Source organism: Globicephala melas, chromosome 9, assembly GCF_963455315.2.
Source record: "Globicephala melas chromosome 9, mGloMel1.2, whole genome shotgun sequence".
NCBI classification, from domain to species: domain Eukaryota; kingdom Metazoa; phylum Chordata; class Mammalia; order Artiodactyla; family Delphinidae; genus Globicephala; species Globicephala melas.
Genome location: NC_083322.1, coordinates 75,240,488 through 75,254,697, shown reverse-complemented (window position 1 = coordinate 75,254,697; position 14,210 = coordinate 75,240,488). Strand labels below are relative to the sequence as shown.

The following is a 14,210-nucleotide window of genomic DNA, read 5'->3' as shown; positions in this document are numbered from 1 at the left end:
TGATTCGGGAGGATCCCACGTGCCGCGGAGCGGCTGGGCCCGTAAGCCATGGCCACTGAGCCTGCGCGTCCGGAGCCTGTGCTCCGCAATGGGAGAGGCCACGGCAGTGAGATGCCCACGTACCGCAAAACAAAAACAAAAACAAAAAAAAACTTCCAACAAACAAAAGTCCAGGACCAGATGGCTTCACAAGTAAATTCTACCAAACACTTAGAGAAGAGTTAACACCTATCCTTCCAAAACTATTCCAAAAAATTGCAGAGGAAGGAACACTTCTGAACTCATTCTATGAGGCCAGCATTGCCCTGATACCAAAATCAGACAAAGATCACACCAAAAAAGAAAATGACAGGCCAATATCACTGATGACATAGATGCAAAAATCCTCAATGAAGTATGAGCAAACCGAATTCAACAATATGATAAACAATGATCAAAAGGGATCATACACCAGGTTCAAGTGGGACTTATCCCAGGGATGCGAGGATGGTTCAATATCCATAAATCAATCAATGATACACCACATTAACAAACTGAAGAATAAAATCCATATGATCATCTCTACAGATGCAGAAAAAGGTTCTGAAAAAATTCAACATTCATTCATGATAAAAACTCTCAACAAAGTGGGTATATGGTTATAGAGGGAGCATACCTCAACATAATAAAAGCCATATACAACAAGCCCACAGCTAGCATCATATTCAACAGTTAAAAGCTGAAACCACTTCCTCTAATATCAGGAACAAGACAACGATGCCCACTCTTACCACTTTTATTCACTATAGTTTATTCAACATAGTTTTGGAAGTCCTAGCCACAGCAGTCAGAGAAGAAGAAAATAAAAGGAATCCAAATTGGAAAGGAAGAAGTAAAACTGTCACTGTTTGCAGATGACATGATACTATACATAGTAAATCCTAAAGATGCCAGCAGAAAAATACTAGAGCTCCTCAATGAATTTGGTAAAATTGCAAGATACTAAGTTAATATACAGAAATCTGTTGCATTTCTATACACTAACAAGCTATCAGAAAGGGAAATTAAGGAAATAATCCCATTCACAATCACATCAAAAAGGATAAAATACCTAGGAATAAATCTAAGGAGGTAAAATACTGAACTCAGAAAATTATAAGAAATTGAAGATGACACAAACAGATGTTCTTGGATTGGAAGAATTAATACTGTTGGGACTTCCCTGGTGGTGCAGTGGTTAAGAATCTGCCTGCCAGTGCAGGGGACACGGGTTCGATCCCTGGACCAGGAAGATCCCACATGCCGTGGAGCAACTAAACCCGTGCGCCACAACTACTGAGCCTGCACTCCAGAGCCCACGAGCCACAACTACTGAGCCTGAGTGCCACAACTACTGAAGCCCGTGCACCTAGAGCCCATGCTCCACAACAAAGAGAAGCCACCGCAATGAGAAGCCTGCACACTGCAATGAAGAATAGCCCCCTCTCACCGCAACTAGAGAAAAAGCCCGTGCATAGCAACGAAGACCCAATGCAGCCCAAAATAAAAAAAAAAATAAAATAAATTAAAAAAAAAAGAATATTGTTAAAATGATCATACTACTGAAGGTAATCTACAGATTCAATGCAATACCTATCACAATACCAATGGCATTTTTCACAGAACTAGAACAAATAATTCTAAAATTTGTATGGAAACACAAAAGACCCTGAATCGTCAAAACAATCTTGAGAAAGAACAACAAAGCTGTAGGTATCATTGTCCCTGATTCCAAACATATTATAAAGCTACAGTAATCAAAACAATATGGTACTGGCACAAAAACAGACACACAGATCAATGGAACAGAAGAGAGAGCCCAGGAATAAAACCACACACTTATATGGGCAATTAATCTATAACAAAGGAGGCAAGAATATACAATGAGGAAAAGACAGCCTCTTCAATAAACAGTGTTGGGAAAACTGGACAGCTACAAAAATGCAAAAGAATCAAACTGGACTACTCTCTCACACCATGCACAAAAATAAATTCAGGGACTTCCCTGGTGGCGCAGTGGTTGAGAGTCCACCTGCCGATGCAGGGGACATGGGTTCATGCCCTGGTCCGGGAAGATCCCACATGCCACGGAGCGGCCAGGCCCGTGAGCCATGGCCGCTGAGCCTGTGCATCCGGAGCCTGTTCTCCGCAATGGGAGAGGCCACAGCAGTGAGAAGTCCGCATACCGCAACAACAACAAAAAACCGGCTTCCAATGCATGGGACACAGGTTCAATCCCTGCTCCAGGAAGATCCCACATGCCACAGAGCAACAAAGCCTGTGCACAACTACTGAGCCTGTGCTCTAGAGCCTGCGAGCCACAACTACTAAGCCCGCTTGCCACAACTACTGAAACACGTACGCCTACAGCCCGTGCTCCACAATAAGAAAAGCCACCTCAGTGAGAAATGAGAAGCTCATGAAAGCCTGCATGCAGCAACGAAGACTCAACACAGCTAAAAATTAATTAATTAAAAAAAATTAAAATGGATTAAAGACTTAAACTTAAGACCTGAAGGCAAAAATCTTAATAGAAAAAAACACAGGCAGGGGATTTCCCTGGTGGTGCAGTGGGTAAGACTCTGTGCTCCCAATGCATGGGGCCTGGGTTCAATCCCTGGTCAGGGAACTAGATCCCACATGCATGCCGCAACTAAGAGTTCCCATGCCACAACTAAGAAGTCTGCATGCCATAACTAAGAAGCCCACATGCCACAACTAAGAGTCCACATGATGGACTTCCCTGGTGGCGCAGTGGTTGAGAGGCCGCCTGCCGATGCAGGGGACATGGGTTCGTGTCCCGGTCCGGGAAGATCCCACATGCCACGGAGCGGCTGGGCCCGTGAGCCATGGCCGCTGAGCCTACACGTCCAGAGCCTGTGCTCCTCAACGGGAGAGGCCACAGCAGTGAGAGGCCTGCGTACCGCAACAACAACCACCAAAAAAAGAGTCCACGTGCCACAACTAAAGATCCCACATGCCGTAACGAAGATCCCGCGTACTGCAACTAAGACCTGGTGCAGCCAAATTAAATAAAATAAATAATTTTTTAAAAAGAAGAAGAAAACATAGGCAGTATGCTCTTTGACACTGGTCTTTGCAATATTTTTTTGGATATGTCTCCTCAGGCAAGGGAAACAAAAGGAAAAATAAACAAATGGGACTACATCAAACTAAAAAGATTTTGCACAGCGAAGAAAACTATCAACAAAACGAAAAGGCTACCCACTGAACAGGAGAAAATATTTGCAAATGATATATCCAACAGGTGGTTAATACCCAAAATATACAAAGAACTTATAGAACTGAACATCAAAAAATCCAAAAAAACCGGATTAAAAAATTGGCAGAGAATCTAAACAGACATTTTTCCAAAGAAGACATACAGATAGCCAACAGGCACATGAAAAGATGCTCACCATCACTAATCATCAGGGAAATGCCAATCAAAACCACGATGAGATATCACCTCACACCTGTAAAAATGGCTATTATCCAAAAGACAACAAATAAACAAGTGTTGGCAAGGATGTGGAGAAAAGGGAACTCTTATGCACTGTTGGTGGGAATGTAAATTGGTGCAGCCACAATGGAAAACAGTATGAAGCTTCATCAAAAAACTTTAGGGCTTCCCTGGTGGCGCAGTGGTTGAGGGTCTGCCTGCCGACGCAGGGGACGCGGGTTCGTGCCCCGGTCCGGGAAGATCCCACATGCCGCGGAGCAGCTGGGCCCGTGAGCCATGGCCGCTGAGGCTGCGCGTCCGGAGCCTGTGCTCCACGACAGCAGAGGCCACAACAGTGAGAGGCCCGCATACTGCAAAAAAAAAAACCACTTTAAATAGAAGTACCACATGACCCAGCAATTCCACTCGTGGGTAAGTATACAAAGAAAACAAAAATACTAATTCAAAAAGGTATATGCACCCTATGTTCACTGAAGCATTATTTACAATAACCAAGATATGAAAGCAACGTAAATAGATGAATGGGTAAAGAAAATGTGAGATACAGATACCTATCTATTGATAGGTCGATAGATAGATAGATAATGGACTATTACTCAGCCATTGAAAAGAATGAAATATTGCTATGTGTGACAACATGGATGGACCAAGAGGGTATTATGCTAATTGAAATAAGTTAGAGAAAGACAAACACTGTATCATTTCCCTTATATGTGGAATCTAAAAAAACAAATGAACAAACATAACGAAACAGAAACAGAGTTACAGATACAGACAACAAACAGGTGGTTGCCAGAGGGGAGGGGGAGGAGAGAGAGGAAAGAAATAGGTGAGGGAGATTAAGAGGTATAAACTTCCAGTTACAAAGTAAAGGATTCAAGGGGATGAAATGTATCTTGTGAGGAATACAGTCAATAACTATGTAATATTTTTACACGGTGACGTATAGTAACTAGAATTATCATGGTAATCATTTTGATATGCATAGAAATATATCAAATCACTATGTTGTGTAACAGGAACATAGTATTGTAGGTTAATTATACTTCAAAAACAAACTCATAAAAAAGAGATGATTTTTCCTAGCAGACATTAAAATCTTTTGTTTGTTTGTTTAAAAACAAGCTCTGGCCAGTTTTATTAAAGAAAATTTGTGCATGATTTGCCTTTCAAAAAAAAAAGAGACGAGATTTGTGGTTACCAGAGTTGGGGGGTGGGGGGAAGGGAGAATTGGATGAAGGTCAAAAGGTACAAACTTCCAGTTATAAGATAAATAAGTACTAATAAATGATGTACAACATGATAAAGATAATGAACATGGCTGTATGTTATACACCGAAGTTGTTAAGAGAGTAAATCCTAAGAGTTCTCATCACAAAAAATTTTTTTTCTGTTTCTTTAATTTTGTATCTGTGAGATGGTGGATGGTAATTATTCTGGAAATCATTTCATGATGTATGTAAGTCAAATCATTATGCTGTACACCGTAGACTTATACAGTGCTGTATGTCAATTATATCTAGAAGAAAAAACAGACTGGAGCACTCAGCACAGTAAATATGTCATTTCTCTCCAAATAAGACATACAGGTTTAACACAATTCCTATAAAAATCTCATCAAGATTTTTTGTAGGTATATACAAGATTATTCTAAAATTTATATGGAAAGACAAAGAAACTTTGGAAATAGATAAAACAACTTTCAAAAAGAAAAATAAGAATAAAGTGGGAGGAATCAGTTTACCTGATTTCAGGACTTATTCTATAGCTACACTAAGACCGTGTGGTATTGATGTAGGTAACAGACAAATGTTACAGAATAAACAACCTAGAAATAGATCCACACGATATGCCCAAGTGATTTCTGACAATGTGCAAAAGCATCTTAATGGAGGAAAGATAGCCTTTTCAACAAACGCAACTGGACAACCACATGCTAAAAAACCAAAAAGGATCAAACTTCAACCTCAAACCCATACATTATATAAGAATGACTCAAAATGGATCAAGGACTTTAAAAACAGGAGAAGAATCTTCAGATCTTAGGGTAAATAAAGAATTCTTAGATTTGACACCAAAAGCATGATCTATAAAGAAAAAATTGACAAATTGGACTTCATCAAAATTAGTAACTTTTACTCCATGAAAGACCCTGTTTAAGGGTATAAGAAGGGAAGTTAGAGTGGGAAGGAATGTTTAGTAATCACACATTCAACAAAGGACTCGTATCTAGATAGTATAAGGAGCATTTAAAACTTAACAGTAAAAATACGAACAGTTAAATTAGAAAATGGGCAAAAGACATGAAGAGCCATTTCACTGAAGAGGATATACTGATGGCTAAAAAACATATGAATAGGTTTTCAACATCACTAACCACCAGGGAAATGTAAATTAAAACCACAATGAGATACTACTACACACCTATCATAATTGCTAAAATAAAAATAGTGATAACACCAAATGCTCGTGAGGTTGTGGAGAAATTAGATCAGTCATACATTGCCACTGGGAATGTAAAATGGTCCTACCAGTCTCGTAAACAGGTTGGCAGTTTCTTAAACCTTAAACATGCAACTACCATATGACTCAACAACTGCACTCATGGACATTTACCCCAGAGAAATGAAGACTAACACTGATATTATGATTAATAATAAGAAATATACATTTTGGCCTTAATCCATGGTTCCTGGCACACAGCTCCAAAACTCTTGTAATTTCCTAATTAATACAGAGCAAAGGAAGCATCTTTTGTTGATAATTTTTGGTCTTTTGTTCTCAGTCCTGAAATAGCTCCAGGAGAGAAGAGGTGAAAGTAGCGTCTTTTGTTATTCACAACAAGCCTCTTTCAACTACACCTAAGTTTATGTTAATGAGGTGATTTTTGGAAAGGCCCTAGAGAACCAAAGGATGGGGGCTGGTTGCCAGGAGGAACCAACCACTTGATTAGAAGGCTGGAACTTTTAGTCCCACCCTCCCCACCCTATCCCAGTCCCCAGCCTCAGGGGTTCTGGGAAGGGAGGCAGAACTGGAGGTTTAGTCAGTCACCAAGGGCCAGTGATTTGATCAATCGTGTCTATGTAATGAAGCCTCCATAAAAATCTCTAAAGAATGGCATTTGGAAGCTTCCAGGCTGGTGAACACAGGGAGGTGCTGGGAGAGTGACACACCTGGAGTGGACATGGAAGCTCCACACCCCTTCCCCCAAGTCTTGCCCTGTGCATCTCTTCTGTCTGACTGTACCTGAGTTGTATCCTTTCATAATAAACTAGTAATCTAGTAAGTAAACTGTTTTCCTGAGTTCTGTGAGCTGTTCTAGCAAATTACTGAACCCAAGAGGAGACCTTGGGAACCTCTGATTTACAGCCAGTCATTCAGAAACATAGGTGACAACCTGGACTTGGGAGTGGCATCTGAAGTGGGAGCAGTCTTGTGGGACCTGACACTAACTCCAGGTAGATGGTGTCAGAATTGAGTTAAATTGTAGAATACCCAGTTTGTGAACCCTGGAGAGTTGCTCGGTATGGGGGAAAAAACCCACATATCGGTTCAGAAGTGTTCTAAGTAGAGTGTTCAGAGAAAAAAACGTGAGTTTTTTCTTACACTTACTTTCACACAGAAACCTGTGAATGAATGTATGTATCAGTTTTATTCAGAGCCAAAAACTGGAAACCACTCAGAAAACAAACTGTGGTACACATCCATACCATGTAATACTAGTGAGTAATAAAAAGGAACAAACTATTGATACATTAAACAATTTGAATGAATCTTCAGATAATTAAGGGAAAAGTGCCAAACCCAAAATGTTCTGTTATTTCATTTATGTAACATTCTTAAAGTGACAAAATTATATAAATAGAAAACAGATTAGTGATTGCCAGGAGTTAAGAAGTAGATGTAGCTATAAAAGGGAAATAGGAAGGATCCTTGCTGTGATGGAATTGTCTGTATCTTCACTGTATCAATGTCAATATCCTGTGGTCTACTGTACTCATCCTGTCACCTGTTACCACTGGGGGAAACTGGAAAAAGGGTACATAGGGTCTGTCTGTATATTTTTCTTAAAATTGTATATGATCTACAAGTATCTCAAAATAAAAAAGTTTAAAAAAACCCACTCCCTAAGCATAAACAGATGAAAATAAAGTTAGCAAAGAATTAAAAGCAAAAAAAGCACTTTCCCTTTCCTGCTTCAATGTCTACTTTTTAACTGTGGATAAGTGTGCCAACTACCTGATGGACATTTTACTCTCCTGTAATCGTTAAATATTTCATATATAAGAGTAAATATTAGAATAGAAAACATACTGTGATTATAAATAATATAATCTCTTTACCAATGTTCCCTGGAAACGTCCTGGCTTCTTATACCATGCTTTGTTGCCTTCCTCGTCACAGACACATAGATGATCCATAAGTCCATTACTATATAAGAAACATTTTCCTAAGAAAGAAGATTCTAACAGTCAGTGATTATTTCACAAAACTGTATTATTTTTACATATGAACAAAATGAAAGTACGATGAGCAGGCTACACAAAGACATAACTTTGTCTTCACCTTTTAGGATGAAACATAAATAATTTGACTTGCTTAATGACATAGCACTGGGCTCTAAACTCACAGTGGTGAAAAGCAATTGAGTAAATTAGTGGATTATGTTTTCAGAACTGCAGTCAGCAAATGCACATGGAAATAAATTCTTTTCGGTTATCTGAGGGAGCGGAGAGGGAAGACAGAGGAGAAAACCTGTTTTGAAAAGACAGCATGGGTGTACGTCTTCTCTATTTGACCAGAAGAAAACCCTGTGGTATGTAAGGGCAATTCAGACAAAAATATATTATGAAATCTAATGTATATCTGAAAGTTGCTAAGAGAGTAGATCTTAAAAGATCTCATTACATGGAAAAAAATTTATTAACTATGTGAGGTCATGAAAGTTGACTAAATTTATTGTGGTAATCATTTTTCAATATATACATATATGAAATCATTACAGTGTACACCTAAAACTAATACAATGTTATACATCAATTGAAAAAAGACTATGAAAAAATGTTTTTCTCAACCAATGTAAATAATGCTGTGCTTTGTCCCTTTCTCTGTATTTATACTGCTCAATCTAGACATTTGTCAGCTCCCTCTTAACTGACTACAACTTTCTCTAATAACAATCCTTCCCATTATTGGATTCATTCTTGCTGCCAAAACTGTCTTCTCTATTCTATCATATATAATTCTGTCAATTTCATAATACATTAGTCTAACTTTAATGTACAGGAAACCACTTTACTTTTCAGTCTCTTCCTACAACCCATCTATCCTCTCATCCACCTGAAACAAAGCTAGCTTTCTCACAGTCTGTTTTCTGCTATTTAAACATGTTTGAAACAGCATTATCTTTATAAAACCGCAAAATATTGATCAAGGAATCACTATTTTTGCCCATCTAATAAAAACATATAACTACTCTTTCTTCTCAAAGTCCACATAAGCTATAATGTCCAGCAATTAACCAAGCTGCCTGGTAAAATAATGACTTTCCTATCACTATTCAAGCAACAATTAGATGACTGTTGGATGAATACTGTAGGATGAGCACAGCTCTTGGACTAAAGTAGGAAGCTAGATTCTAAGATGCCTTACAAGTTTAATTCTGTTCTTACTTGTGAGGCACATACTCAAATATAAAATTGTCCTCTGCTTTAATCAGTAGGTTCACGAAAGTGTTATATGTTTTATATACACATATACACAGGCAGTTGACCCTTGAACAACACAGGTTTGAACTGTGAAGGTCTACTTATGCAGATTTTTTTCAATAGTAAATACTGCAATACTAGACAGTCTGTAGTTGGTTGAATCCAAGGATGAGGAACTGCAAAAACACAGGAACTGTGGACACTGAGGGCCAACTATAAATTACAGGCAGACAACTACGTGGACAGTGGGCAGTGTTAACCCCCTCATTGTTCAAGGGTCAACTGTATTTGTTTTCTGCCTAGACCTCATCATGTACAACTAAGAAATGAGAAAATGTTTCTGCATGAGGATAAAGGCATCAATTTTTAAAAACTAACAAAAAGAATATTATTCAAACAAAAAAGAATACAGTGACATTTAAAAATCTAACATAATGTTTTCAGGATAAGCAGAACACATACCTTTGGAGAATGGGTTGTTTTGGGCTTGGAGTCGAATTTTAACAACATCAAAGGGTGTCACTATGAAGATACATAAATCTCAATTAACAAGTGATACCTATAAATTGTACAGACATTTGTCCAAAGAACACAAAATACACTGAATGATACCTTTCCTCGTGACTACACAATGGGTAAGATTATTTATCTTAAAGTGGTTTTGAGTGTTAACATTCTAATTTCTTGCCCTTGAATTTTATTTAGAGTACCAGTGAGAAAATGTAATTAGTCCTCTCACAAGTACTAAACTCTCATTTATAATATTTCTACAACTATAATTCCATTAGCATTAAAACTAAAATACTAGTATTTATAAGAAAATATGTTATCTAAGGTAAAGAATGAAAGTTCCAAAAGTCCATTTAAATATTTGAGAATAACTTTGTACAAGTAATAACTTTGTACAAGTAATCAATAACTTTGTACAAGTAATCAATAACTTTGTACAAGTAATCAATAATCAAACAATATGTCTTCCTATTCTGTTAAATTCACCTATATCAAACAAAAACTATAGATAATGCAAATTTGAGTAAGCTAGTCATAAATCATCCTTCCTACCACATTGTGTAACTCCATTTGGGAACAGTGAAGCAAAGGAGAATGGTTTTAATTTGCAGGCTGTATTTCCTCTTCTGAGAATGAAGAAGTCACATTAGAAGATCTCTAAAGCCTTTACAACCCTAGCATTCTGACCTAAAGACACTACATTCTAAAGCAATTAGTTTACATTTTTTCTAATCATCTGCTATCTTATTTAAATAAACTAGCCAAGTTAAAGTCATTAAAATGCTAAACTGTCACCTAACTATGTCATTTGGCTGTGTCTACAAGAAATTCATTAAAAAAGACATAAAAATGTGGTCCAGAGGAATTTAAGCAATTCACTGTTACTAAAGCAAAGTAAAATATAATTTGAATTTGTTGCCACTATAAGTTGTCCAATTTCTGTATTTTTCATTATGCTAATATTTTATTCCATCTTCTTACTGTCTATTAAAAAAAGGATAATAGAGTCATAAAAGTTTAATATTGATAGGGACCTCAAAGAACTCCTGATCTAAGCTCCTAATTTTAGAGATGGAAAATTAATTTCAAAGAGAATAAGGACTATCCCAACGTGCATTCACCCTGAGAATGGCAAAGCAAGGACTAAAATTCTGTCTCTTGGTTCTCTGTCCAGGGTTCTTTTCATGTTATCATGATGAAGCATGAATGATAATATTATCATTATTTCACAGATGGTAAAACTCAAATGGAATCAATGATTCATTCAGTTACATGATCTACATATTATTTTACCCATCAGTGATGTCAGTATAGCTCCAGTACAAGAGGCAATCATTTGTTGAAGAGGAGTCACTTTGATAATTGGTGGTCCCTCTGCTTCAGGATTCATATTTTTAACTAATAGAAGAAAAATCTGTTAAAGAAAAGCAAGATGTAAAATAAAAGTGTAATAGAAAATGCCCTTAAAATCAACAGCTAAGAGTTAAATAAACTATAAAAACAATAACCAGTATTACTATCAAAGCACATGTTGTTGGACTTCCCTGGTGGCGCAGTGGTTAAAAATCCGCCTGCCAATGCAGGGGACACGGGTTCGAGCCCTGGTCCAGGAAGATCCCACATTCTGCAGAGCAACTAAGCCTCTGCGCCACAACTACTAAGCCTGTGCTCTAGAGCCCGTGAGCCACAACTAATGACCCCATGTGCCACAACTACTGAAGCCTGCACACCTAGAGCCCGTGCTCTGCAACAAGAGAAGCCACCGCAATGAGAAGCCCATGCACCACAACGAAGAGTAGCTCCCACTAGCCACAACTAGAGAAAGCCCATGCATAGCAACGAAGACCCAATGCAGCCAAAAATAAATAAGTAAATTTACTTAAAAAAAAAAAAAGCACATGTTGTTGACCACTATCAAAAGTAAACATGTAAGTTCTATACCCCAAGGCACTAAACAATCATCATTAATAGAACATGTTCTCTATTTTCCAAAAATGGTAATGTACTTCAGCTAAGCTATGTGAGCAGCATCACATTTGAAAGACAATTAATAGATCATTAAGAAAATGGACCCTGGCCATGTAAAAGAATGAAAGCAGCTGACCAACAAGGCTCAAAATCTGAATTTAGCCTCAAAAGAACTACTCAGGTACTCGAACCTAGTACAGAATTATCAGCAAATATAGCACTATTTTTACTGCATATCAAACACTGTTGCAAAGGTACAAAATAAAATCAAAAACATAACCTTCGTAAGAAGTGTTATCTTAGAAAACTTTAATGAGAAAAGCAACATATATACTCTGTTGAAAAACTCAGTTAACACAAAAGAATACAAAAATCATTTAGAAACTTATTTTTAAAAAATAACCACCTGGGGCTTCCCTAGTGGCACAGTGGTTAAGAATCCGCCTGCCAATGGAGGGGACACCAATTCGATCCCTGGTCCGGGAAGATCCCACATGCCACGGAGCAACTAAGCCCGTGCACCACAACTACTGAGCCTGCGCGCCACAACTACTGAAGCCCGCGTGCCTAGAGCCCGTGCTCCGCAATAAGAGAAGCCACTGCAATGAGAAGCCCACGCACTGCAATGAAGAGTAGCCCCCGCTCACCGCAACTAGTGAAAGCCCACGAGCAGCAACGAAGACCCAACGCAGCCAAAAATAAATAAATTTAAAAAATAAAAAATAACCACTCATGGCCAAAAAAATAAAATAAAACAAGTTTTTTTTAAAAAAAGGGGATTCCCTGGCAGGCCAGTGGTTCAGACTCCATGCTTCCACTGCTAAGGGCCCAGGTTCGATCCCTGGTCCAGGAACTAAGATCCCGCAAGCCGCACGGTGCAGCCAAAAAAATAAATGAAAAAGTAACCACTGGCAACATACAGTATCACCTTTCCAAATGTCTATGTGCATAAAAATACATATATGTATATGTATACACACACGAAGATTACATCTAACTAATCAATTACGTACAAACATTCGTATTATCTGTGTATATGTATTCCTGTATCTGTGTACATGCACCTTTTTTGAAAGACAAAATAGATTACTACTACTCATATTGTTTAGTAGCCAGCTTTAACACTTAAAAATGTATTACAAACATGCCAATAAATAGATTTACATTATCATTTTTAATGCTTACATGGTTTTTAATTATATTTATTTAGTCATCCTCATATTCTTATTTAGGCTACTGCCAATTTATCATTAATTCATTAATTTCATAAACTCTCATATAAATATCCTTATACATACATCTTACTGTAGTGTTCCTACAATTACTATAGAAAAAAAAGTAAGATTGCTAGGCTAAGCTAAAAACTTGAGACAAATTGCCAAAATGCTTTCCAGAAAGATTGGACCAACTTATACTTCCATATTGGCAATAAATGAGTTCCTATTAGCCCATAAACTCACCAAACGCCCTCTCATATTACATATCATTTATTTTTTCTAAACCATTTGGAAGTAGATTGCCATACATCACACCCCTTTCATCCTAAATACCTCAGAATATTCCTATATAATCAAGGTACAATTATCAAATTGAGGAAACAACGTTGACAGTACTCTACAGTTCATTTTCCAGTTTTGTCAATTATCCCAATAATGACCTTTATAAAAATGAATGGTAGTTGTATTGTTTATTTTTTTTTATTTATTTTATTTTATTTTTGGCTGCGTTGGGTCTTCGTTGCTGTGCACGGGCTTTCTCTGGTTGGGGCGAGCGGGGGGCTACTCTTAGCTGCAGTGCACAGGCTTCTCACTGCAGTGGCTTCTCTTTGTTACGGAGCACAGACCCTAGGCATGCGGGCTTCAGTAGTTGTGGCACATGGGCTCAGTAGTTGTGGCTCACGGGCTCTAGAGTGCAGGCTCAGTAGTTGTGGCGCATGGGCTTAGTTGCTCCGTGGCATGTGGGATCTTCCCGGACCAGGGCTCGAACCCATGTCCCCTGCACTGGCAGGCGGACTCTTAACCACTGTGCCACCAGGGAAGCCCTGTATTGTTTCTTTAGACTTTTATTATTTACCTACCTGGTTTAAGTCTTTTCCTCAACTCTATGCTCCAATATTTTGTTTGTAACATCAGTAGCTGAAAATCTGTAGTGAAAAAAGAAAGTAACTGTCTTATCTTTTCAGACAGGAATGGGATAACAAGCCTAAAGGAAAGGAGTATATAAAAACTTTAAAACACAAATCAGCAAATATTTATTAACTATTATTTTTTAAATATTTCTATTAAGTGCTTTGAGGAATATGAAGAGCACTCCACAAATGTTATCATTAGAGTTATGAAAGTATTTTCACAAAAATATCTTCATATTTTCCCAGTAAATATACTCTGCTTTAAAAACAATTCTAAACCTGAACATACGGACCCATCTTAGTTTCAAGAGAAGTTGAACAACCAGATTTTGTGACACTTACAGGAAATTCAGAGACTAAAGTAACATGGTAAAGCTTGCCACAAAATATAGGAGAAGGTGTAATACTCTGGTCT

At 37.9% G+C, this 14,210-nt stretch overlaps 1 protein-coding gene and 1 long non-coding RNA gene across 9 annotated transcripts in view; one reads left to right on the top strand and one right to left on the bottom strand.

Moving 5' to 3' along the window:
- Positions 1-14,210, bottom strand: part of SLC25A40 (solute carrier family 25 member 40) — a 62,887-nt gene that overhangs the window by 26,338 nt on the left and 22,339 nt on the right. For 6 of the 8 annotated variants that reach the window (XM_060304722.2, XM_060304716.2, XM_060304717.2 and 3 more), the window contains 3 exons: positions 10,993-11,113; positions 9,652-9,711; positions 7,825-7,931 (listed from right to left, as the gene is read on the bottom strand). In XM_060304722.2, the coding sequence (XP_060160705.1) occupies positions 7,825-7,931; positions 9,652-9,711; positions 10,993-11,113 (288 nt within the window). Of the gene's footprint in view, positions 1-7,824; positions 7,932-9,651; positions 9,712-10,992; positions 11,114-13,744; positions 13,811-14,210 lie in introns of all 8 variants that reach the window. The other 2 variants (XM_060304721.2, XM_030857046.3) reach the window with 1 other exon arrangement.
- LOC132597793 (uncharacterized) overlaps positions 1-14,210 on the top strand; it is a 40,039-nt gene that overhangs the window by 17,518 nt on the left and 8,311 nt on the right. The window lies entirely within an intron of this gene.